Raw genomic sequence first — 25,841 nt, forward strand, 5'->3', positions numbered from 1 at the left:
AAATGAAAGGGGATTGTGCTCCCTGAACCCCTCAGTGAGGAGGAAAACAACCCCAAAAAAATTAATTTTGAGAATCTGAATTTGGGTGTAGTTTTGGGGTTAAAATGCATTTTTCTGTAGGTAATGTGCAGGTGTGCCAGGGCTCCACACTGCACCAGCAAACTGTGGCACAGGGTTTGTGTCAGACAAGTAGTGTTTTTGTAGTGAAGTGCATCCCAGATGTGCTCTCTGCAGCAATGAGCAACCTTCCCCATTCTCCCCTTTTGCCCAATGGGAAGTAATGCAGGGAAAGGCTCTGCTCCTCTCCTAAATAAGCTCATTCCTTGTAAATGAGGAAATTGGCAGCTGCAGATCTACAGCCTTTTGTTAAGCAACAACCAGATGGCTTTTGTGTTTTTAGGTTTTCAGTCAGCTCTGCAGATCAGATGCAGCGTTTTCAAGCTGTTGAAATTCCAGGACAACCAAACTCCTTCAGTTAGCTGAACTGTGTGGCTCTGCACTCATTTGGAGTGTACCCTGGCATATCTCTTCCTCGCCTGCCTGTTGTGAGCACAGATGCACTGGGAAGCTGTTTCTTAGAGCACCCAACAACCCCCATCCTGATTCCAGCTGTGAGGCAGCTGCTGGAAAAGCTGCCACAGTGGAAAGCTGTGGAAAAGGAGTGGAAAACTAAATATATTAAAACCAAAGCAGAATTGAGAAACAAAAATCCCACTGGTCCTTAGGCGCCGGATTTGCCTCTGGAAAGGAGGGAGCTTCCTCTGCTCAGGCTCTGGGGAGCTGAGATGTGAAGCTTCCCTCCAGAGAAGCTCGGGCAGGGACGAGGTTGCTTTGCCTCAGGAGCTTGCATTCACCCCATCTCAGGACACCAGCTCCTGGTAGAAACATGCTGTTGTATTGCACACAATGCACGCGTTCTGTTAAGCGCTGCACAACGCAGTGTTAGTATACCCAGGCGTTAGGCTGGGTGGCTGCAGGTGTTGCTCCCCAGTTTGGGTCGTTGCTCCAGAAGCACTGAGAGCATTCCCACCTCCGGGACCAGGCTCTGACGTCAGGCTGGAGAGGGGCAAGGCCATCGGGCTGTGATACAGCTTTGAACCCTCTCCAGGGCTGCGAAGAGGCAAAGAACCCAGGCACCTCAGCGCTGGAGGAGACCTGTTCCCGATGGAAAGCACATTACCAGGTAAGGAGCTTCATTTCCCTCTTTTGTTAAGGGAAAAACTCTGCCTATGGCACTTTCCCGCAGCAGCTGCATTTGATCGTTTTCCGTCCTTACTATTTTAATCGTGTCATGCTGTAAGAGCTGCACTTTCCAGCTCTGTTCTCTGGCAAACACTAAGCTTCACATCAAAATGTTTAAGAGGCAAAGAAGCAAAACTATTCTGCTTTTCTGGCTGTGATTTTGGTTCTCGCTGCTGATGTACTTTGGCTCAAGACGAAGCTGCAGGTTGAGCACAGGCTCCTTCCAGTTAAGTATCTCCCCCCCGCCTCCAGCCTTGCCATCACCAATATAAAGGCTTCTACAAGCACAGACCCCCAAACTTCACTTCTCTATGAATTAAAGTGTTGAACTTTGGTGCAGAGCAGGCTTAGAGCTGTTTTTCCTCCAGTTTGGAATTTAAAACTGTGTGTTAAAGAGCGGAGCCAGTACAAACCTCTCCCATGTTTACCAGGAGTTAGACAGGGCTGCGTAGGGGTCAGATGCACGTCTTTGTTGTTGTGTTGGCAAACAGCAGGGTTTATAGTGAGCACGTTCACCTCTGTGCTCTCCACGTGCAGGGGTTGATCGTTGGCTCTTGGAATGCTGGTGGCTCCTCTGGGAAGGAGCACGCTGCTTTCTTCATAGCCAGCATCGAAAGGTTCCTGCCAGCGCTCCCGAAGAGCTTTTAGGAGCTCATCACAATATGCTCTGTTAGGTTATTATTAGAGGGGAAAAGAAGCCTGAAGAGGTGGCAAATGGGAAATCCCTGCGATGGTAAATAAACAAAGCAGTTCTTTGGGACATGGCTTTCTGGGGCAACCTTCGGAATAGCAAGGATAGACACAGCATCCCAGTAAAAGGGGAGTGTGTTCCTGGAGAGCAAGAAGTTTGGGTGCATTTAGTGAGCCCTGGGGAAGGGAAATGCTTCCAGAGGCATCCAGTCTCTAACAGGTGATGCTCTTTACTGGTTTAAAGCTTCTCAAACACCATTGCCTCTAAATACATTTCTGATGCTTGGTTTTGTCTTCTGAATCAGCAAGTTTGAATTTCAGGTCTTGTAGAGGTGTGAGTCCCACTTATGTTTCCTGTCTTTTGATACCTTATTGAGAGTTAAATTCTTCTTGATGCAGTCTGTGCAGTATTTGCAGGCAGCATCACTTGTTTGAACTTCTGGCTTTGTGTTCCCAGTATTTGCTTCTTGCTCCACAGGCAAAAATAAGATTAGAACTAGTAGAAATTTAGTTGGAATTTCCTAAAAGCTTTCAGAATTGCTCCATCTTTAGTTTTAATGAAGTGTTTGTTATATCTGCAGACATTCAGTCAGCTCTTGCAAGAGCACAACGTTTTCCATGTTATCCAAATACTCCAGCGTGAACCCTTGTTTACTGCCCAACATCCCTGGGCTGCTGCTTGAGTTCACTGCAGCTGAAATCCAGACCTGGGCAAAAAATCTCTAATGCTTCCTAGAAATCCCTTCCGGATTGCCTTTAACCTTCACTGCAGGCTGCAGCAGGGAAGCACAGGAAAGAGCTCCAGGCAGGGAAAGCAGAGCGCCAGGGAGATAAGCCTTGTGCTAACAGGCAAGAGAATAAACAGGGATCCTGGATCCATTGCCCCTGGAGTATGCAAATATTGAATTCTTCCAAAAACAAACAGTGAAGGGAACAGAGTAGTAAAACCATTTATTAACTCCAGCTGCCCAATGTGTGCAATCGGGAAGTGATGTCCAAGGGGAAAAGAGCACTGAGCTTTTGAGCTTGCTTTGATTTCTTTTGGTTCCAGCCATTATAAAGGATTAAAATATAACAACATGTTCTGAGGTTCCCTCCCCTGCTCTCTTCCTGGGGAGGTTGTGAAACTGGTTGCTCTGAAGTTGCTATTGTTTTTGCACAGGATATTTGCTGCTTGGCCGCATGGTTAATATGTAGAAATAGGAATATCCCCCAATAGATACCCCCTGGTTAGTATTTCGAAGGATATAAAGAAACACATTGGTGTGTTAATGCTGCCCTGCCCTGTCTATCCCAGAGCTATAATACATTATATTAGCTTTTGGGTGAAAACAGAACAAATCAACTCCTTTTAGCACTCAGAGCTGGACTTGACCCTGCAGCAGATCATGCATGTATTAAGTATTTTGAATAACTGTATAAAAAAGAACATTAAAAGGTAGAACTGCTTTCTTCTATATGATTCTATTCTATATGCCATTCAATCTTCTCACATCTTTAGTACAGGACAAACTGGCTTTTCCCTGCTAATTTTGTGTGCATGAAGAATCAGACTATAGCCATTTGAATGCCTCTTTCTGCAAAGCCTCTCTGGATGAAGGATGAATCTGTGCAAGTGGAAAAGGCTGCTTAGTCCGACCAAGGTCTCTGTTCCCTTGGGTTATCTTGGACTGTTTCCTTCCAACTTCTCCTTGGTTTGTCCAAACTGTAAAATGGAGGGAAGTTCTTAACCTTTGGCATAGTATTGGTGTTTACCTGGATAAATATATTCACTTCCAGTGACCTGTTTTATTCTATGACTGTATTCTTAATAATTATATTTTCTTTCTCTTCCTAGATGGGAAAATGCAGAGGATATTCAAGAAAGCCTCAAAAATACTTCAGCAAACCCGAGCTCTCCTATGGAAAAATATCCTTCTGGTGTGGAGAAGGAAGACAGAAAGTTTTCAGGCAAGTATTGGTTCTCTCAAAGGTTAGGATTTCCACTACAGATGATTTTTACTTTGCACTGTTTTTATGCTGGGGGATACATGAGAAACCTCAGCTGGTAATGTGGGTCTCTGGAAAATGTCAGACACTACAATATCACAGCGTAAGAAGGTCTTGTTACAAAGCTGGCTTGTGGCTTTTGGTTGTTGATCTCGTTTCTGCACTGCCCAGAGGAACACAGTGTCCAGCTCATGGTTACGGGTATAAAATCATCAGCAGTCCTCACTGGCTCCAGTGCTAAGAAAACATGTTTTTCACTTCAAACATCTTCATATTTTAAAGTTATTATACCTGTGAAATGGTTCTTCATCACTTATGAAATGCAGCATTAATGGCTGGAGGAGCTGGACCATGCATAGCAGAGCTGGATGAGGAGGGTCCTTGAAGATGCTTCCCATACCACCCACCCCCCAAGTCACTGGGCTGTGACTCACCTCTGCATTGCCTCCCTTTCACTAGGAATGGATCACATCAGTGGTTTTCCTCTTAATAATACAAACATCAGCAACTATGATATTCCACTACCCGCGTCAAGAAATCCCTTACGAGTTCCTGGGACGGTTGGATGATCCAGCCTTCAACACCACGGGAGTTACACTCGCATACACGCCTGTAACAACCACCACCAGGCACATAATGAGCAAAGTGGCTTCAGATTCTGCAATGGCAGGTAACGGTGCTCTTAAATCCTCGATATAGTTGCACAGTCTGAACTGACCCTTGTGTAGTCACTGTGTGCAGGGAGAGAAGTGTTTGGACAGCACAGTTCTTGAGGGTACAGATTGTGGCTGATGCCCATTTTCATGTTTAATAAATGTAATAATGTAAAATAATCAAAGTCTCAGCTGTGGTGGTTTTAGTCTTCTGTTTTCCCTTCTTTTTTAATGCCAGGTATAACAATAGAAGAGGTGGACAATGAGCAAGAACTGGAAACAAGAGGAATTTCGGAGGAAGACATCATTGGTGTTGTTTTTAAGGATGACTTCTCCTACTGTCTCAGATTTCAAAGCTACAGCGTGGTGTCTCCAAATGATGCCTTTGAACACATCGGTAACAAAATAAACGGAACCAGGGGACTTGATTTTACATTGAGAAGTGCTTAGATGGATCTCTGTGATACCATGCCACTGAGCAGGGATCAAAGGCTCTATATGCTAAGTGCTTTTGAAAGATATTAATTAGAATTTGAGGGCTTGTTTATTTAGAAGGAAACAAATATCAGAGAGAAGAGCTTTTAAGAACACGTTAGCCACAGTCCTTTTTGTTCCTTTCCTTTCTATGTCTCGCCATGTCAGATCATGCCTGGAAAATGAGCGTTGTGTGTGCACTTATGTGCATCTAACATATACTGTATGGGCATATATTTAATAGATTAAAGCATAAATCTACACGCACATTTGTCCACACTACTACTGCTGTGACCAAAAGCATTCTTATTTACTGACTCAAAGTAGTAAACTATCCAAATCAAACAGTAGCCTTATTATGAGATGAAAATCAAGTGAGTTCATCAGTTGATGGGGGGAAAAAAGAGAAGCATTTTGCTAAGGACTGGTCTTGGAAAATGGAAATGCTGGAGAGGTCGTTTGTCCTGTCTACGCAAGCTCTTTACAGATATGACCCCAGCTCCAGTGTGCTCAAGGTTTCCTAAAAGAGCTTCTCTCCTGCTTTCAGCATTGATTCTTGATTTCCTGACCTTTAGGTCAATTACATTTTCAAACCTACAGATTATACATAAGAATTTTTATATATATGGAAATACATAAAATTCTTCATTTATTTTCTTTCAGATACCTGCTCCAATTTTTCATCAGGTACCTGCAGCGTTCCCTTGTACTGGTATGCAGGTTTCCTATCGCTGCAGTCCAGCATCGATGCAGCAGTGATAGAAGTAAGTGTGATCATGATGGCAAATAACATCTTCTGTTTATTCCAGAGTTATCTGTAAACTTAAAAAAAAAACAACAAAAACCAAACCCAAACCAGTTCATTTTCTGTGACCATTATCTTTTTAAACAGGGACATTCAAAAGAAAAAAGAACGATAGATCATTCTCCTTGCTCAAGGCAGCGTTAGTCTTTATTACAAGGCGATACAAAGAGATACTAAATACTGATGTCATTTGCCACTTACAAATGAGATGTTGTTACTGACAGACTAATCATAAACACTTAGGAGAATCTGTTTGTTCTGATGTTGGCTGTTTCCTTGCAGCAATTTAAATGAATGGCTGATTTCTTTCCTTTAGATGAAAACCAATCATTCTGTGTGGGAAGAGATGAAGTCAATCAGTGGCGTTCGTCTGAAGTCGCCCTCAATCAAGCCTGTCTATAAACTGGATTATATTTGGTTCATTGTTTACGTTATATTGTGCTTCTCCCCATACATGTACTTTCTATCAATGAAAGTTATAAGAGAGAAAAAGAAGCTGAAGGTGTTAATGCAAGCAATGGGTTTGCAAGATATTGCGTTCTGGTAAGTCTCATAGAAATAAATAGGGTAACTACAGGAATTATGTATACAAGATGTATACTAGCTTGTGGGATGGATGTGGGTCTGGTAGCACTGCTCAGCTGAGAAGAGTAACTCCTCAGAGCCAGCAGCAATCACTTGCAATCACCTTAGGGCAATCAGATGCCCTGTGGCTCTTTGCTGGCACCACTGCATCTGCAGAGATTTAGGTAGGCACAAGACATGGATATATCTACGCAACCTGCTCTAGTGGAAGGTGTCCCTGCCCATGGCAAGGGGTTGGAACTGGATGAGCTTTAAGATCCCTTCCAACACAAACTATTCTATGATTTGCACCTTTCCATTCTGGAAACTGCAAATAGAAGTGTGTTTGCAGTATTTCAAGTGTGTCTTATATCACACGTTGGCTACGTCAGGGCAAGCGCTGTCATGTACAATGGCAAAAATAACCATGCCTTCGTTTGTAGGTTATCCTGGAGCTTGCTGTACACCGTTTATGTTTCAATCACAGCAACTCTGCTGACACTGATTACCATTTCAGAAGTTATCCACGACCACAGCTTTTTTGAAATATACTTCTTTTATTTCTTTTATGGCACAGCATCTGTAAGTCTGCTTTTGTTTTCTTAAATGATGCACAAACCTTTTCCTAAGTAAAACACCTGAATCTCAAAGGCTACAGAGTGCTCTGGGGCTGGGCATTATATGAGAAAGTAACAAATACTTCACTACTGGGATTTATTGTTATAATGTGTAGGCTAAGATCTCCCTCATTATATTTTGGGGGATTCAGGCTTGAAATCAGAGTAAAGAGAGGTGGTAACACCAGCATTAATGGGAAGGCTGGGGCTCTACCACCTGGCATCCAGCCTCCTAAGGAAGATGAGGGGTCTGATCTCTCTGCCCCTATAGGCCTGTTTGCTAAAAGATAAAAGCCTTGGGATGTGCCAATTGCATCTGTAGGGGACAGCTGAAACTCAGCTGAGGCTCTGAATTTGCTCATTGGATTTTCATATTGGTGTATTTAACCACCAGCAGAAATGCATCCTGCTAACTGCCGGTTTTCTCTGCTGCAGATTCACTTCTGTTTTATGCTCAGCTCATTGTTACAGCAGCCAAATATTGCCAGCTTTGTGGGCTTTGTCCTTCATGTCCTCTTTGGATTGCTGGGCTTTTTGACATTGTTTGAAAAGCTACCATTGTATTTGGAATGGATTTTAAATCTCTTCAGTCCTTTTGCCTTTACAGCCGGCATCTCACAGGTATGTCAACCTCGCAAGTATGACAGGTATGTCAGCTGCATCCTGAATTTATCAGCTCTGTGTATATCTTTAATTTGAATCTCTGGAAAATTATCCCAGCAGTGGGATGTGTCTGGTGGGTACCAACATCTGCAAGAACCATGAGGTCTTGAAGTGCTGCCTTAGCAAATATTATGTGCATCACTCTTCTGGCGCAACAACTTTGAATTGAGCTTACTGAAGCACTTCTGATACTTGTGGTCATGAGACAGTATTGCCCTGCTTGGAAACAGCATCATGATTATGAGTGGACGTGGCTTTCTGATGAAAATGGTCATGATGACACAGCAGTGTATTACAGTACTACACAGCACATAGTATTTCTGGCTAAAGGAAGTGTTGCATCTGACTTGCGCTATTTCATTTTCCCTTAGATGTTAAAGTTAGACAAATATGGACCAGCCTTTACGCCAGAATTGTACCCTTTCTTTAACTTGTACCTCCTACTGAGCCTGGACAGTGTCTTGTATTTGCTGTTGGCCATCTACTTCGATAAGGTTTTGCCTGGTGAGTAGAAATGTGAGGGAAAGAATACAAATTTCCTTGCATTTTTGTTCAATAATCCTCTCCCTTCATAGGGAGAAAGTTGCCAAAGGGGTCATGGATAGACTGAGAAAACACATCTACATGGAGCATCAAAAAAGGTGTCCTGATAGTGAGCAGGTTTTGGTTGATATTTCACCCCCTCTGTTTCTGAACCAGGCAAGTATGGAGTACCATACCCACCTTTGTTCTTCCTGAGACCATCATACTGGTGCAAGCCCAGGAGTGGATACATGGGGGTAGAAGCTGGTAGTGACAGCAGCCACAATCCTGTCCTCAGCAATAACATCGAGCCGATGCCTCCAGGCTTTGATGGGAAGGAAGCAATCAGGTAAAAACTCCTGTAGGCATGACAAATACAATGCTACTTGTTGTGTACGACTCTAGAGGGCATAGCCATATTGCACCGATAAATGTTAGACTGAGCCACTTAACATGTATAGGTAAGGTTAGTGATAAGCATGTGAAAAGGGGAGGGTTTGTTCGGTGTTTCATTCCACTCCAGAGCTGGATTTGAAGGTTTTCTGGGCATGTGCATCCTCAGTGCTAGGGACCAACTCGCTACCCTGCACTTTCCTCTTTGCAGAACAGCACCAGTGAGTCTGACCCCTTCACCATCACCTTTAAAACATTGCTGATGGAGTGTGCTGCATACAGTACTGTCATTTACATCCTTATGGAGCTTGTTTGGCCTATTGCTGTTGCTATCCATTGCATGTTCCTAGAAAGCAAATATAAATCTGCTAGAAGAATAGCCAGGTCATTGCTTTTAATTATATGAGCACGTGTTGCTACATTCCATAGGGCTTTCTGCTTCATTCAGTAAGTGTTCACTGAGTTTGACTTTGAAACCTTTTAAGTGCCTTTTAGAAAAGCTCGTTCCCTAATTCTGCTTCTAAGAGTACAAGAAATGGATTCCAGAAAGCAATCCCTTCAGCTGATAAGGAGCAGGACCAGTCTGAGGAGGAGGTTGAGAACCATTCTTGCAGCAGTTTTCCAAGGTTGTTTTGAGGCAGGAAACATGCCAGAGTAGTGAGATCCAATGGTAACGGCTTGCTTACCTTTCCTTTAGACTAAACAACATTAAAAAAACATACAAGAAGAAGGACAAGAGAACAGAAGCTCTAAGGGGTAAGAGAGGTTTTGTAATGCTTTTAATTTCATTTTCCACAAGATACGAACCCAAACTGCTTTGGAATTTACTGGATGTTCTTAAAGCTGCCTCCAGCACTGTCAAAAGCCGTTTTGCATTGGTTATTGCTGCTGGGGTAAATGACTGTCCCATTTCCACCTGGTTATTCTCTTCCTGTTCACTCCAGGGAAGTAAATATTTATTACTTCTTTGCAACAGTTTAAGTGTCCTTAAAAGCTGTGGCTTCTGCAGCAATGAACCACTTGAGAAATCCCCTCTCAAAGCTCCCTTTCTAACTGTAAACTACTCCGGGCAAACAGAACTTGTTTCTTTGGTCCCTGGCTGTAGCTGAGGCTGCTGTCACTGCCTGAGCCGTGTTCTCCACGCACTTGTGCATCTGCCAGCTGCAGGTATGCAGGTGGTCGGTATAGGTACGTATAGGATGTTTGTTAGATGCCTTTGTTTAGCAAGTGATGGTGAAAGCATTAATATGGTCTCAAAGGTTTATATTGGCTGACAAAACTCCCCACAACCCACAGAAATACAAAATAAGCCTTTTCTTTTTCAAGGAAGTAAGGTAGCAAAGTCTGGCTGCTTTGGAATAACTTGAAATCTCACGTGTTGGAAAGGCTATGGACTCTTCTCTTTCTGTGGACTTTCTCTTGAGCCATGCTAAAATAAAAGGTTCTGAACCCCATAGAAAACCAAAGCCAGAATTCTTTGTATATTGAAGTTAATACACTTGTTCTCTCCCTTCACGGCTGCAAGTTCCTAGCTAAGTTTAGTCCCAGCTTCTGAAGATGTAATCCATAGTTTTGTATCTGTGTTTTTGCCTCTCAGTTTCAGAAGTGTCACTCCTCTGTCATACTTGGCAACGAGCTACAGGTACAAGTCTGTTTCTTACAAACTTCATGCCAATGTTATCCTAAATGTTATCCTATTTCTTTTCCAGGTTTGTCCTTAAGTATATATGAAGGCCAGATCACTGCGTTACTTGGTCACAGTGGATCTGGAAAAACTGCTCTCTTAAATGTGCTCAGTGGATTTTCCAAGCCTTCAGCAGGTAAAGTGATGGACGCCGGTGCTGAAGAGGAGAAGATGGTTGCTTTTCCAAGTGTAAAGGGGTAAAGATGCAAAACCCCATTTTCCCTCAGTCATCCAGTCCAGCTTGTTGCCAGTGCAGATTGCTTCATCAACATGAGCTTCAGAGCTAATGCATCCCTTATGGATATGCTCATGTGTGCAAGCATGCACGGATGGTTATTTCTCAATCTGGATGTCCTGATGCTTTCCATGAACTGCATACCTATAGGAGATACGTTCTAGTTCTGAAGGGAGAGATTCTGTGCTCTGAAATATTCTGAAGTGGTATTAAAGCTTTGGACAACACAGTTATTTTGTATTTTATTTCGTAAGCAGCATCCACAATGCTGGAATTAGTGTCCAAGGCATGAACACAAAGCAGTCTGCTTTCCACCTCTAACTGGGAAATACTGTACCATATGAGATTTGTTTCCATCATTCCTGTCTGCAGGTTCTGCAATGATATATAACCATAAAGTTTCTGAAGTATGGGATATGGAAGGAATTCAGGCAATGGTCGGGATTTGCCCTCAGTTAAATTTGCACTTTGAAGCCTTAACAGTGAAGGAAAACCTGAGAATTTTTGCTCACATCAAGGGGATTCAGCAGAAAGAAGTAGAGCAAGAGGTTGGTATGTGCTTGTCAGTCACTGACCTCTGTTTTACGGCATCTTGGACAGTTTGAGCTTTATAGATTATAACCATCATTTATGACATGGATTAGTGGTGGACTTGGTGGTCCTGGGGTGAAGGTGATGATCTTAAAGGTCTTTTCCAACCCAGCTGATTCTATGATGGTATGAACTAAATGCAACCAGTGCTTTGGAAATCTGGCTCTTGTCTCTCTGTATTGCCAAGGTGCAGAAGGTTCTCGTGATGCTGGACCTCACTGACCTTCAGGATGTTCACGCCGATGTTCTGAGTGGAGGACAGAAAAGAAAATTGTCTCTTGGAATTGCCATTTTAGGGAATCCCAAGGTAGGGAATTGTCATATTTATACACACACAACATGAGCTGTTGTAGCGCGTAGCTTTGCATTTTGACTTGGCACACACACATTTGTGCTTTTCCCCTGGCATTCAGAATCCGCTGGCCTACTAATTCACTTCTCTGCTGGAAGGATCAAGGATTCTAGGTCAACGAGAACTCTATCTTAGATTAAAAGGGTGATAATATTATAGTAGGAGAAAGCATAAATATGGCTGATATTTGAGGATGCATTTTATCCTTGGAATGAGATCATCAAAAAGCATGAAATGAAAGGATGTAAACATGGAAATTCCAGCTTGGACACACAGAGGTCCAATCTCATTCACCATTGTAGGTGCTGCTTTTAGACGAGCCAACAGCTGGCTTGGATCCCTGCTCCAGGCACCATGTGTGGACCCTGCTGAAGGAGCGCCAGGCTGGACGTGTGACGCTGTTCACCACTCAGTCCATGCAGGAGGCTGATGCTCATGCTGGTGAGCCCTGATCTTTACGCTGTGGCTGAATGCACTTTACAAACAGGAGTTTCCTGTTGCAGAGCCCTCATATGGGTCCCACCATGATGCTGTCTGTGCTCATGGGACACATTTTGTCTGCCAGCAACCATCTACCCCACTCTAAGCAAAGGCTAAAACTGGCCTGATGTGCTCCTCCAAGACCTTGCTTGTGTTCTGCATCAGGATGAAGCACTTACATATCATCTGGACATACCACTAGCAGAACCCACCTGAATTAGTGATATTGTTTGAATTAATACCTTCCCTGTCTCCTTATTGCTCCCGGGCTGCATGGGAAATCTTACACAAGCCTATAAGAATGTATAATTAAAAGATTAACCTTGATGCTTAAGAGAAAGGAATCAGTTTGAAAAGAAAGAACCTTCAGCACTGGCCTTACTCCTCTCAAGTTCACTATAAAAATGCTTGTTGAGTTCAGAAGGAGCAGAGTGAGGTCAGGTTGCTGCACTGTTGTAAATCCTGCCTCAATCTTCTGTATCTATGCCTCCTTAGATCGGAAAGCTTTCCTTTCAAATGGGAGGTTACAGTGTGTGGGCTCATCTCTGTACTTGAAGAGAAAATGGGGAGTTGGCTATCACTTGAGGTAAATCCTTTTCTTTTTGGTCATTTCTCTTTTTATGAAAAGCTTCTAGTTGATGTCCTTTATTTTGTAGGGTTTGTGTCTCTCAATAGAGTCTCTATATAGAGTAATAGAAATCTTGACAAGTCAATTTAGAAGCCTTTCAAGGCTGCCAAAAGTATCTTGCTTTGGACAGGAAGCTGTTTTTCTTTGGACCCCAATCCTCAAAGCTTTGTGAATGCAGCTAAAAAGACTTGCAACCTCCTTTGCAGCCAAAACAGGACCAGAGTACGAAGCATTGCAATTTCCACCTCCTCTGTGGTGTCAAAGTGATGTACAACTGCTTTAATGTAAAGTTGTTTTCCTTTGGATTCTAATTTCTGTGTCCTTGGGTTAGCAGTGCTGGCCAGGATCATTATTCTTAACCTCAGCTATGGCAAAACCAGGGGCACTGCAGATGTCAATGAAAACCCCCACTGAAATGTTGCCCAGTTTTGGAGGTTTCCCTATGGCTCGATAAAATTCTGCTGGCTTTCTCTTCTAAATGGGTGATGTATGTGTTGGGTTTTGTCATTTAATATTATAGCAATTGCTTTCTGATATAAACAGGATGCACATAAATGACCCGTGTGACCCTGAGCTTGTATCATCCCTGGTCAGACAGTACATCCCCAATGCTGTGCTCAAAGGACAGAAGCAGGGAGAGCTGTGTTATATGCTACCTTTGGAAAACACTGATAGCTTCCCAGGTAAGAAAATCCAGTCCTTTATGCCAGGGTAAAGGAAGTGGTGGGAAAAGCAGAAAGCAAAGTTGCTGTGATGGGAAGAACTATATTCCCTGGTCCATACTGCATGGGATTTGGAAACCAAATGCATAAACATTATCCTTAAAGACAGCTTCTAATGGACATGCTAATAATAATAATACAGATGAACAAAAGAAAATCCACCAACTAATCAACAAACTACAATCTGGTTTCAGGGTGGCCCATGGTAATCAAGGACTCTGAATCTTCTACTTACCTCTAAAGAGAGCAATAATTTTGCCATGGCTTTTAAGCTATGGAGATGCATGATGTGAATGCTAGAACATGCAGCATCAACAATGCCAGTCAGAGCTTCTGCTCAACATCAGCCTTGGGCGCTGGGCTGAGCCTGTTGTTTCTGTTGTGCAGATCTCTTCAGCCATCTCGAGAGCAGCCTTTCACAGGGGGTTGTTAACTATGACGTTAGCAGGACAACCCTGGAAGAGGTTTTCCTGAAGTTGGAGGGTGAGGAAGCCATTGGTCAAGAAGGTAAACCAGTGACTCTGATTTGCAAGTGTGGTATGGTTAAGGTTCCATATAGAAGTATGTTTTAACTGAATGTTTAATTGGTTTCAATGTGAACTTCAGTAGGTTTTGGTAGGTCAAGAGTTGTATCCAACTTTCCTCTAGTGAATTATGTCTTCTTGGAGAAGTCTAGATGATTCAGTCTTGGCTTCCTACATGCTTTTAAGCACAAGAATTGAAGGCTGGTGTTGGAAGGGGATTTGCCTTTGAAGGGTGCATTGCCCAGAGTAGGAGATGGGAAGAAATAAACTAGAGAGAAGCATTTCACAAGGGCAGTGAAGGTATTGGATGTGTTGCCAGATGAGCCCAGGTTCAGCCAGTCTGAACTCGGTGGTGTAAATTATGTTCTAGATAGATTATAGCCCCTGTTCTTTGCCCTTGTTTCTTTTCTGGATGAAAAGTGAAAGCATTCCTCTATCCAGAACAGAAGATTCGTATTGATTGTGTGTGATTAAAATGTGTCCCTTGAACGCTCTTTGTGGATAACGGTATTTCTTGACTATGCAGAAGATGGAGACCTGGAGGAGAAGGACCAAAGCCTCCTGGTGTTTTCCGAACATGGAAGCACAGCAGTGAGCGGGATGGAGCTCTGGAGGCAGCAAGTGTGTGCTGTGATGAAAGTTCGCTTCTTAAAGCTAAAGCATGAAGGGAAGTTCCTCAGGTCCATGTAAGTACAGGAGCTCTCACCTACTCTCTTGGTTCTCTTCAATGTGTTCATTCCTCTGGGTGACTGAGGGAACACTTAAATACTTAGGATGATATTTAGAAGCTGAAAGTAGGTGAAAAACATTTAAAAGCTGCAGTAATAAGGACAGTCGGGACTTGCTGGTAGAGATCTGAATTGCTCAAGTTTTAAATTCCCCCTTGTCTTTCTCAGCATAAATCACACTCTTGAACGTGGAGTTACCCTGCACCCACTTCTGGCCTGTTTTTTCCATTTAGATTGCTGTTCTTTGGAATATTCATCCTTCCAATGATGACGATTTTCATTGTATTTCAACTGTGGGACAGCTCCGGTAACTGGGAAATCACAGCCAGCTCCTATTTCCTTCCCACCGGAGAGAAAATGCAGGATAAGTCAACAAACCTCCTCATCGTCAATGACACAGGTGAAGAAGAACATGTGATGTTGATTTGCTTTCTGCACCACTCTGAGTCCTCTTAGAGTTGATAGACCAACCTTGCCTTGCTATTTCTGTACGTCCCTTTATATACTTGTGGCTTTGGGAGGTGTTTTCTGCTGGCTAAAAGCAAATCCAGTGTTGGTGATGATAACTGAGTAGCTGATATTTAAGAGAGTAATAAATCAGGCATTTATTTCCTTTTTAAAATAAGGAAGGCATTTATTTTCCTTTTTAAAAGGAAATAAACACCCTAACTGTGCAAACATACATTGTGTTTAACCAGTTTAATTATAATAGGAAAAAAGTAGGGAAAATGAAAGTTGGCTTGTATTCTGAATGTTTGGGGTTTTAACATGTCTCTGCTCGGCAAGTGAGAACTTGCCTATATGGAACTGTTTATACTTAAATACACCTCTAACTACTCTCATTTCTGTCCCTGGCTTGATTTCAGGATCAGAAATTGAGGATTTCCTTGCTGCTTTGAAGACTCAAAACATAATCCCAGAAATAACTCTGGAGAAAAACATCACAAGCATTCCACTGTACAGCGGAGCCATAAAAATCTCCCTGGAAGGCAAGGTGAAGGATATTTTTGCTGCTTTCATCCTGTGCATCAACAGGATTTTCTGCAATGTGTTTAAATGAGGCACAGCAAAATACAGACACCAGCAAAAGGGAGAATATTTGTTTGACAGATTAAATATTGGTAGTTGTGTTGGGGGAACCAGGATTTTATCTGGTTGTTGCCACTGCATGATGCCTTACAATGACCTTTAGAGGAAGGCACTAATGCAAGTCTTTCGTGCTCTTCTCCAGATATCTTTATCATTCATTTTCCTTTTGGTTCCTCTTAGCACATTTTCAGGTCACCGTGGTCCCACCAATAACGCTAATTCCTTTGTTATTGCTTTCTGTTCAACCCCTCACTGCTGTCAGCTCCTCCTCACACCTCCCATGGGTGTGAAGGTAACGTCTTTTGCTCTCACATCTTCAGAGCTACCGATTCACGGTCATGTGCAGTGCAGAACCCATCAACTGCTTCCCAGTGCTGGTGAACGTCCTCAGCAACACCTTCCTAAGGCTCTTCAATTCCACCGCGCGCATCCGTGTCTGGAGCGAGCCCTTTTACAGTGTGAGTGTCCTGCCTTTCTGGCTGAAAATGAATTGAATAGCCATGATGAAGTGATAAGGACTGGATGGGTTAGATACCTGGTTGGTTGAACAACCTCCAGGGGTTGGGGTTAATGGTCCAGCTGGTGACCAGTTCCTGGGAGCATTGCCTAGCAATCAAAAGCAGTACTATTTAATGGCAATTTCTTCTGCAGTGTTTAAGTGCTTTACAAGGATTCAGTGCTGTGAGACAGTTAAGCTTGTCTTATGTGGCAATGTGGTAGGAATGCATTTTTTAGTATAGGAATATATATAAGTATTATATATAGGAATGCATATAAGTATTTCACAAGAAATTCTTGCAACCCCCTTTTTTCTTCAACATCCGTATGGCAAGAATCAGCATCAAAAGATGGTGTCTATCCTCAACAATTTACAGTAGTTCCAATACTTTTTGCAGATTTTAAGATGCTAAATGCTGGGGCTTTTTATTGCCTTGTTTTATGTTCTTAAACACAAATGACTTACCATTAGTATTGTCACTCACTTGTGTGTTTAAACATCCTAAGAGCATTGAGCTAGCCAGACTTTCCTTGGGAAGCTGTTTATTGATATGACTCCATATTTCTCTGCCACAGACACAAAGCCCAGAAGTAAAGAGTGACGTCTTTTTCATCTGCCTCAGCTACATGCTGATTTTGGCTGCTGGTTTGCCTCCTCACTTTGCAATGAGCAGCATGGAGGATTACAAGGTAAAAAGCACGTGCTGGAAGCAGTCATACACAGGGAGTAAGTGCAAATGCAATGTCTCTGGAGAGCGGTTCACATACCGGTGGGCTGTCTGGCATTTCTAGATATGTTATATCTAGATATATAGTATACCTATAGACTATAGAATAATATCACAATAATCTACATATAATACATCTAGATATAATATAGAGAAGAAATTACAGCCACATGAGCACAATGTTGTTACAAAGTGCATTACCCTCCATCTCCGGGAATGAGTGGGGGGTATGAACAATCTGGGGGGTGTCAAAGCTTTTGGGGGTCAGGAGGATTTGGTTTTTTTTTAAGAGTGATGTGGTTTAAAACAACAGTAGAACTAAGAGAGAATAGGAAGTGCTTGGAATGGAGAGGGAGGCTGAGCCAGGGAAGGGAAGACTGAGGATAACGGATAAGGAGGAGCAGCAATGATAATTTAGGCTCTTCTAACTCACCTCCCTTATCCCATTTGGTTTCACAGCTCCAGGCTCGCGCCCAGCTGCGGCTTGCAGGGCTCTTCCCCTCTGCATACTGGTGTGGGCAGGTGCTGGTGGATGTCCCGCTCTTCTGGACCCTCTTGTGCCTCATGTTTGGAGTCCTGCTGCTCTTCAACCGCATCTGCCCCTTGCAGGCCAGCACCCTGCTGTCCCTGGTGAGCTCTGCTTGCACACACACACACACACACACACACACACCCCTTCCTTTCACAGTGAGTTTGTCCTTTAAATGCTTTCATTTAAACAGACTGCCCTAGGCAGGTTTTCACGTACCCACATCCATCTCCTTGTCGCTGACACCATTCTCTCTCTCCAGATCATTTGCACCATTGGTTATGGAGTATCTCTCGTCCTCCTCGTCTATTTAATTGCCTTGAAATTTCGCGCTGGAAGAAGCAATCGTTACATTTGGTCTTTCATCTTCATTCTGGTAAGTGAAGTGAATCTGAAGCGTTTGATTTACACATCTCGCCACTGGAGATTTCATTTCACATATACCAATATTCAGCAGAATAACCCGAATCCAATTGATTTTTAGTGACAGCCAATTTTTAGCAAGGATCCATTAATATTAGAAATACTTTTTCTGCTTTATTCCAGGTGAATTCCACTCTCTATATGATCAGTGACCTACACGAAGCACTTTACTTCACCTTCTCCACTTTGATTCCTGTGTTTCCACCTCTGGGCTGGTTGATCTTCAGTACACCAGTGAGTAAACGTGTCCTGCAAAATTCAGTAATAGTCCTAATGGGGCAAACTGGAAGAGCAAGAGGCACTTTGCAAATTCCCTGTCTCAAAGTGCCAACTGTCAAAAGACAACGGGAGTAAAAAAAGGTCCAGGCTGGGGACTGAGAGAAGGGGCCAAGATTGGATTTATTAACCCTTTGTTTGATTCGGGTGGTTTTAGTTACAAAGAGCTGCTACAATGACTGCATTTTGGCAGACAGGGTAGCATGGGAGGGGAAGGTGATGGAGGGAAAAGGCCTGGATGAAGTAAGCTGACAGAAGGAGGTGAAAGACTGGGAAGAGAAAAGGAGTGATGGAAAAGACCAATCTAACCTGGCTGGTTTGAAGCATCTCTGAATTAGCTATAGCCAAGGAAGGCTCAGCTCTTTGAGGCAGTATGAACCCACAAGAATAAATACAGATCAAAGCTCCTTTATCCCATCCTGAGGAAAAGCTCAGCATCCTACATCTCACACTTGCCCTGTGCTAGGGAATTTTTCTGACTGATCTTCTTTTCTCGTAGCGCTTCTCGTTGTTTCACAGCATCAGTCTTTATGAATCATGGAATCACATCTTCGTGGCTGTCTTTGCAGTAAGGAGCAATTTGATGATGGGTTTTTGGATGACTGTTCTAATGTGATGGACTTTCTCTGGGCTTGTATAACTCTTCCCATAAATAAAGCATGGGCTATGTGGTCAAAGTTTCATGTTAAATGTTGTCTGGGAGGTACATCCAAATTATCATGGGCTTGTGTCCCATGCGACCCCTGGATGCTGCATCATATGAGCAGAAGTGGGAGGATTATGCAGAGCTTGTGTATGAAGCCGGGATTTTATTAATCAGCTACTCAGTTTAATGCTGCTTCTGCAAAAGAAAGGAGTGCTCTCTGATCCTGTGGGTTGTCTGTTGGGGTGCAGATTATCTGAGCTAAAACTGCAGTATGAAGTCAAGGCCTTTGCAAATGATCTGCATATGAGATGGAAATGTATGTGAAGCATCAATTTAATTTCTTTCCCTTCTGGGCCTTTTCAATAGCTGAAGTAAATGACATAGGCTCCTGCATCCCCTTATCGCTGAATCTTATCGAGTGTGATGTTACCTTCTCTCTATACAAACCTAATTAATTTTTTCCTTTTTAGCCTTACATCCATTGTGTGATTTTTGCTCTTCTCCTGCGCTGTTTGGAGAGGAGATCTGGAGAAGCAGCTACGAGACTTGATCCCATCTTCAGGTGTGTCCTGGGCACCAGGGTGCCCTTGTGAGCTTGATTATCCCAGTCTGTGGGATGGGCTCAGGGCTACACAACCAGGCAGGATCCTCCTGGCTCAGCCCCTGACAGCAGGAGGAGGGGACAAGTGAACTTAAAGACCTGTAACAAAGTGTGGTTAAAGTCATACTTTTAGATTTAATCAGTTTATCCGGAAGGGATGATATTGAGGATGAAGGGAGGGGGGGTTTTGTTCCTTTGGGTTATCATTTTTCAACTTACTGGAGTTTCCTTGAATGTGTCTGGTGGCAAATTCCCACCCAATGTGTTGCAATAGAAGGTTAGTTGGCCCACAGTGTCTTAGAGAGAATAACAAATGTGGTTCAAGCTTTTTCACATTAAGATTCATAGCTGAGGTTTCGGGATGTTTCACTCCAGCTGGCCAAGCTGAGAGTTACAAACTGAAATCCAGCATTTTAACTCCTTTTCAAGTGTGTCAGTGTTGCTTGCTGCAGGATGAAGACTGCCCCATAAGTTTCACCAGGTTGGGGTCTGCAACCCACTCTCTGTTGTAAGAAACAGCTGAGACAAATGACTCAGGAGTGAGATGACCAAATACCTTTGAAAATCTGCCACGTTTATATAAATTCTCCTTGAACAGATCACTGGCTTGTGTTGAGCAAAGGACCACAGAATCATATGATACCATATAGAATGGTTTGTGTTGGAAGGGACCTTAAAGCTCATCCAGTTCTAACCCGCTACCATGGGCAAGTTGCTCATCCAGTTCCAACCCGCTACCAACTTGCTTCAAGCCCTGTCCTACCTGGTCTAGTGGAAGGTGTCAACCTGATCAATACTTACAGGACCAGTCAATGCCTGCTGATGAAGGAAAAGCTAAATCTCACCTTTATTTTCTCATGCATGCCAGCAGAGTTATTTTTCCCCCATTAATAAATATTTGAGTCAATGCTGCCTGTGCAACTCCTCCTGAACTCAAATACATTTTGCAGGGTGCTGCATTAGCACCGCACTGGGAACTAACTTGTAAACCCAATCCTTTTTGGAAGTGATTCCCAGTGACACCATCTCTCTGCCTCCACTTGTAGGATCCAGAAGAGGAGACTGGTCGCCCACCAGAACAGGGAGCACCCAGGAGAGGAGCCCCCAGAAGTCCATGCAGAGAGGGAAAGGGTGAGGAGTGTGATGACCTCACTGCAGCAGGAAGAGGTGAAACCAGCCTTCTGTCTTGTTTTCCTTTTCATTCTCCATCTCTCTGCTTTCTTAGCTCATACACTTGTTATTCACTGATCTGATGTCCCAGTGCACATCTTGCCATCCAGCCCAGCGTCACCCTGGCACCAGGAGCAGTTTAGCTGGCACTGCATTTTAATTCCTATTCTGCTTTTCTTCATTCTGTTGCTCTGATTTCTGGATTTTTAATTTAGGAGTGTTGTCTTTAAAGAGCCATACTTAATGGTAAGAACAGATGAGCTGTCTTGTGGGATAGGAGCAGGTTTTATTTCCCACTTCATCTCTTCACAGGAGTCAGCGATCGTTGTCAACAGTTTGCGCAAGGAATATGAGGACAAGAAAGCCAGTTCCATCTTTAAGAAAAAGAAGAAAGTTGCTGTCAAAAACCTTTCTTTTACTGTTAAAAAAGGTTCAAGTATTTTGCTGAACTCCTTATAAATGACTAATGTGAAGGTCGCATTTGGAGACCATATTCTTGTGTGTGACCAGACCCAACACACCTGAGCTCCTACATTTTAATTTATGGGGATTTGTGAGCAGTTTTTCCGCCTCCTATACTTTCAGTTATTGCCTAGCACACAGGGAAGACAGTTTTATTAACAATATTTATTATTAACAGTGTTTGCATCATTTTCCCAGGGGAAGTATTAGGTCTGTTAGGACCCAACGGAGCTGGAAAAAGCACCACTATAAACATGATTTCTGGAGACATAACAGTGACTGCTGGGGAGGTAGGTGACTCCTTTGGGGCAGCCGGGGGGGGTGACCTTGATGCCCTTATGAATTAAGGGTGTGATGAGGCAAGCTGGCAATGCAGCCTGACAGTCAGGGAATTTATGTACATGCAACCCTGCTTACAGAAGTAAGAAGAAGAGAATGACGTGCTTTGCTTTAGTCCGAGCACGTTCTAGTTTACATCAAAATCAGTGTTGCAGAGTTAAGGATTTGAGCTGCACAAAATCTTCGGTGTGTGTTCGAAACCCATCGAAATTTCACACGCCCTGTAAGAAATGTTGACATCTAAAAAATGTATTAATAACGCTCTTCATAAACAGCCTTGCAAACCCAGGAAATTGAAACCGAATGGGAACAGGGTTGGGCCAGCAAAAATCCATCACTTAATTATGTGCAGGATGATTAATGGCATGTGCTGGGGGAGGGGAAATACCATTGCTGTTACAGATTTGGGACTGAATGTTTGAAATAGAGAAGAATTACTAAGAAAAAATGGTCTCGTGTTGGTACCTATTACCCAGAGCTTTATGGTAGTAAATATGTGTGTTTAGTTTTGTGGAAGTGCTGGTCTGGATTCAGATGAGCAGAAGACATGGTAGGTGGAGATGATCAGTCCAATGATGCTGGCGTTCCTTTTCCATGAAGGAACTTTACCATTTCCTTCCTTTTCCTACTAGAAGAGGAGAGATTGGGATGAGCTCTTGGGCAGAAGCTCTTCCCTGTGAGGGTGCTGAGGTGCTGGCACAGGGTGCCCAGAGAAGCTGTGGCTGCCCCATCCCTGGCAGTGTTCAAGGACACAGGGGCTTGGAGCAAGCTGCTCTATGGAAGGGGTCCCTGCCCATGGCAGGGGTTGGAACTGGATGAGCTTTAAGGGCCCTTCCAAGCCAAACCATTCCATGTTTCTGTGTGCTCATGAGGTTCCTCATGACACAGGAAAAAACACAACCACATCTCCAAGGGGTTCACTGATTCACGCCAAAATAACACTCTGCGGCTACAGAGGTGTATGTGTTTGCAGGTGCTGCTAAAGGGCTGTGATGGAGTTTTCTCCACCTCAGGGCAGAGCATCCCGGGATACCTGGGATGCTGCCCACAGCAGGACCCGCTCTGGCCGGACCTCACTGTGCACCAGCACCTGCAGGTGTACGCCGCTGTAAGAGGGATGAGGAAGGAAGATGCAGCAGTTGCCATCAACCGGTACAAAGCCAAATGATTTCAGCTTTTGGTTCTTCCTCCTGCTGGATGCATAGGACAGGGAAAGGATTTTCTGGTAGCAAACCTGGCTGCTGTAATTAAGAGGCAGCACCTTCTATGCCTCTTTGAGAAAGGGGCTCTCCTTCTGATGAGATCTGCTACCTTATACTGTTCTCAGCTCCTTGTCAATGAAGATTTTAGCCCTCCTTTATCTGGAGAACCCTAAACTTGCTCCAGTTCATGGCCAGTTACATGAGTAACTCGCTTTTCCCATTAGCTGTGATGGCTGCCTAGAATTCCTGCAAAAATTCCTTCATTTACCATCCAAGCTAGCAGTAAGATCACCAAGTAACCCAAGGTGATGTGTATCAGCTGAAACAAGTATGGTAGTGTCTGTTTCCTCAATACCCCTGACCCAGTATCCTGCCTTAGCAAACAGAGATGGTCATTTCAGTGTCTTTCCTTTCTATTTCCCGCAGCATAGAAAAGGCCTTGGATCTCCAGAAGCACTTAAGAACCCCAGCTAGGAGGTTATCTGCTGGAGAAGCCAGAAAGGTTTGTGTTAGATGTGTGTTGGCTGCTTCTAGCTTTTCTTAAGCTGCTTTCCTCCTTGAACATTGTGCGCAGAAAACCATGAGCAGAATGGTTTTGTTCATCAGAAATGATCTGTTTCCATCAGTAGCTTTTGAATCCAGCCTGGCAGGATCCCTCCCTCTCCTTTTTTTGCCATCCTCCCACATTGTGTGTTTAATAAATGCTAACCACAAATCGGATTTACAAGGTAATCACTTCTTCTTCATGCCACCCCTCATGTGCATCTTCCAGTAAATGGGATGGAAAACCCCTTTCAGATCTTTGGCAGGCTTGGGAGTTCTGGGGGAAGCTGATTTTAGGAGTTTAAAATATTAACTAAGAACACCTTGAGATGGGGATTTTTAAATCCCTGTTCCTCCTGTGTTTTGGAATCATGAGCTTCAGCTTCTAGGGGATTCACAGGGATTAAAGCGTAGAGGGACAACTCGCCTGTTCTGCTGGTAAAGTAAAAGCAGACCTGACCTGACCTCTGTGTCTTTCCCATTTCAGCTGTGTTTTGCATTGAGCATCCTGGGAGATCCGACGATAATGCTTTGGGATGAGCCATCAGTGGCCATGGACCTCAAAGGGCAGCACCGTATGTGGTGAGCAGCCATGTTTTAGCAGAGCTGAGAAGTGTGTGACAGACTTAACAGGATGGGTTTTACCATCCCTGTTGTAATAACCATTGGGCAGGCAAAGAGGTTCTGCTTTGGTGGCAGAGCACATCTTTATTTCCCTGTTTTCCTAAAGCACATGGGATGGGGTACCCTTAAACCCCTTATTCAGCAGGCAGTAAGCAGAACCACCAGGTGTGATTTTGATGGTAATGCACCCCAAAAAATCTGAGTAAGCACCAGTTGAACCCATGTATTTGGTATAAAAGATAAAAGTTGCTGTTTTCTTCTGAGCAACAGAAAAAATTATAGGTAGCTCTTCCCTTTCGTCCTTGATCTCTAGTGCTTAGCTCCAGCGTTTCATCAGCAGTTTATGCTGAAGGTGTAAGCTCTGGAGGGATGCTGACATGACAACTTGCAACACAGCATCAGCATCCACATGTCATCTTCACACAAGATAGCTGACGGCTTTTAGTCATCCTCTTATTTATGATTCTATCACTTCAGCTGGGGCTTGTGAGACACAAACCAGGAGATTTCCTGTGGCTATTCCTGGGAAGTAACTGTGATCTCTGTCCCCAGGAAAGTGATTCAGGCAGCCATGAAAAGCAAGGAGCGTGCAGCCATGCTCAGCACGCAGTACCTGGAGGAGGCGGCAGCGATGTGTGACCGCGTGGCCATCCTGGTGTCAGGGCAGCTACGGTAGGCACTGGGGTCTATGGGGGCTAGTGGAAGGTGTCCCTGCCCATGGCAGTGGGTTGGATGAGCTTTAAGGTCCCTTCCGACCCAAACCATTCTATGGTTCTATATTCTCCTTAATCTAATAGAAAATCTTGGTTTGGATTGTCCCAAGCATGTAACAAACAGTTTGGTGAGGAGGCTGTTTTAGCAGCACAGATCAAACAGCAGGTGAATGAGAGGACAGACATCTGCTGCTCATATCCAGTGACTGCTTTATTTGCTGATCATGATGGTTGGAGCAATGGTTTCCCTCCTCTGCAGGTACATCGGTTCCCTTGAGGATCTGAAGAGTAAGTCTGGCACAAGTTACCACCTAGAAGTCAAAATGACGGACCCGGGACAAAGCGATGCTCTCCATGCTGAAGTTCTGCACCTCTTCCCCTACGCTTCTTGGCAAGAAAGGTCACTGCCCATGGGCTGCACACCCAGCCCGGGCTTGTGCTGGGACCCTCTGTTGTTCCTTGCTCAATAGTTCACTCTCCAAGCACCCCTAAGCCTTGGTGCTGAGTCACACAATGATGAATTAATTGGTTTTATTACTTTTTCAGGACAACTTCTTCACTCATCTACAAGATACCAGTGGAAAATGCACTACCTCTGTCCCAGTCGTTCTCCAAGCTAGAAGCAGGTAAAAGGAAACAATCCATTAGGCAAGAAGATTGCTTTCAGATTGTTCATATGGATTTGTTTTTTACGGATGCCTTCTCCATCTCTCTGCAGCTAAACAGAATTTCAGGCTTGAGGATTACAGCTTGTCATTGCATTCTTTGCAACAGGTATGCTGATGTGGAAGTTACAGGTTAGAAACTGACTGTGTAAAAGGAAGAAATGGCCTGTGACCAGTGTAAAGCCTGGCCATAGTGGGGTTGTTTCTGATGTGGCATATTGCAGGTGTTTGTAGACCTCACCAGGGACCTGGAGGAGCACGACCTGGATGCAGCACCCGATGGGGCTGTGGAGCAGAGACCGCTTCACCCCTGATTCCTTGGACCCACAAAGGAAATATTCAGTGTATTTCATCAGTGTTACTGATGTGTGTGATCAGCTGTGGCTGTGGGACCTGGCTACCCGTGTCACAACACACATTGCTCTGCAGGTTTTCTGCCTCGCAAAGAAAACAAATCTTACTTTAATAAATAAAGCCTTTATCCTTTGACAAATTGATGCTTCCCTTCAACTGTACCCTTATGAAGATTTGCTGTGCTGAGGAATAGCCCTTCTGGGGTGAATTGCTGGTCCCAAGGCAGCAAGGTGGGCACTGTGGCTGTGCATGGTGGCTTGGCTGTTGGAGAGAATCATGTACAAATTCAGAGGAGGCTCTTAAACCCTCACTCATCCATGGCAGACACTTGGCAGCCAGGGCTAGTTTTAAATAACCAATTAAAACAACTGAATAACATAGAAACTCCCTACATTTGGGCAATCAGGTGTTTCCCCTGCTGCC

General features: G+C 43.8%; 1 protein-coding gene across 3 annotated transcripts; it reads left to right on the plus strand.

Annotated features, from left to right (window-relative positions):
* The first annotated feature begins 1,026 nt into the window (after window positions 1–1,026).
* On the plus strand, window positions 1,027–25,557 carry LOC134162730 (ATP-binding cassette sub-family A member 9-like). 3 transcript variants are annotated; one of them, XM_062616925.1, is made up of 39 exons: window positions 1,027–1,183; window positions 3,770–3,882; window positions 4,381–4,591; window positions 4,813–4,971; window positions 5,712–5,812; window positions 6,170–6,396; window positions 6,861–6,999; window positions 7,470–7,655; window positions 8,069–8,201; window positions 8,397–8,568; window positions 9,310–9,368; window positions 10,322–10,432; window positions 10,904–11,079; window positions 11,310–11,429; window positions 11,777–11,915; window positions 12,450–12,540; window positions 13,126–13,265; window positions 13,692–13,811; window positions 14,355–14,514; window positions 14,859–14,956; window positions 15,423–15,550; window positions 15,966–16,103; window positions 16,720–16,833; window positions 17,331–17,501; window positions 17,663–17,776; window positions 17,947–18,057; window positions 18,599–18,667; window positions 19,216–19,307; window positions 20,393–20,513; window positions 20,829–20,946; window positions 21,177–21,268; window positions 22,291–22,469; window positions 22,946–23,021; window positions 23,550–23,644; window positions 24,239–24,358; window positions 24,659–24,799; window positions 24,946–25,025; window positions 25,118–25,173; window positions 25,289–25,557. In XM_062616925.1, exons 1-39 carry the CDS (start codon window positions 1,165–1,167, stop codon window positions 25,376–25,378), a joined length of 4,779 nt encoding a protein of 1,592 aa, XP_062472909.1. In that variant the 5' UTR covers window positions 1,027–1,164; the 3' UTR covers window positions 25,379–25,557. The 3 variants fall into 3 exon arrangements, with proteins under 3 accessions (XP_062472909.1, XP_062472907.1, XP_062472908.1); XM_062616923.1 differs by having other exon boundaries at window positions 1,028–1,183; window positions 14,790–14,956; XM_062616924.1 differs by lacking the exon at window positions 18,599–18,667 and having other exon boundaries at window positions 1,029–1,183; window positions 14,790–14,956.
* The last annotated feature ends 284 nt before the right edge of the window (window positions 25,558–25,841 follow it).

The sequence above is a fragment of the Pezoporus occidentalis genome, unplaced genomic scaffold, assembly GCF_034315485.1.
Source record: "Pezoporus occidentalis ecotype Australia unplaced genomic scaffold, CSIRO_AGI_Poc_V1 ctg190, whole genome shotgun sequence".
Classification (NCBI taxonomy): domain Eukaryota; kingdom Metazoa; phylum Chordata; class Aves; order Psittaciformes; family Psittacidae; genus Pezoporus; species Pezoporus occidentalis.

Bases quoted from the DNA above. Each gene is read 5' to 3' on its own strand.
- LOC134162730 (XM_062616923.1), top strand. The intron at 8,202-8,396 runs GTGAGTAGAAAT...TTTCTGAACCAG, and splicing joins CTTCGATAAGGTTTTGCCTG to GCAAGTATGGAGTACCATAC. The intron at 24,359-24,658 runs GTAGGCACTGGG...CCTCCTCTGCAG, and splicing joins CTGGTGTCAGGGCAGCTACG to GTACATCGGTTCCCTTGAGG.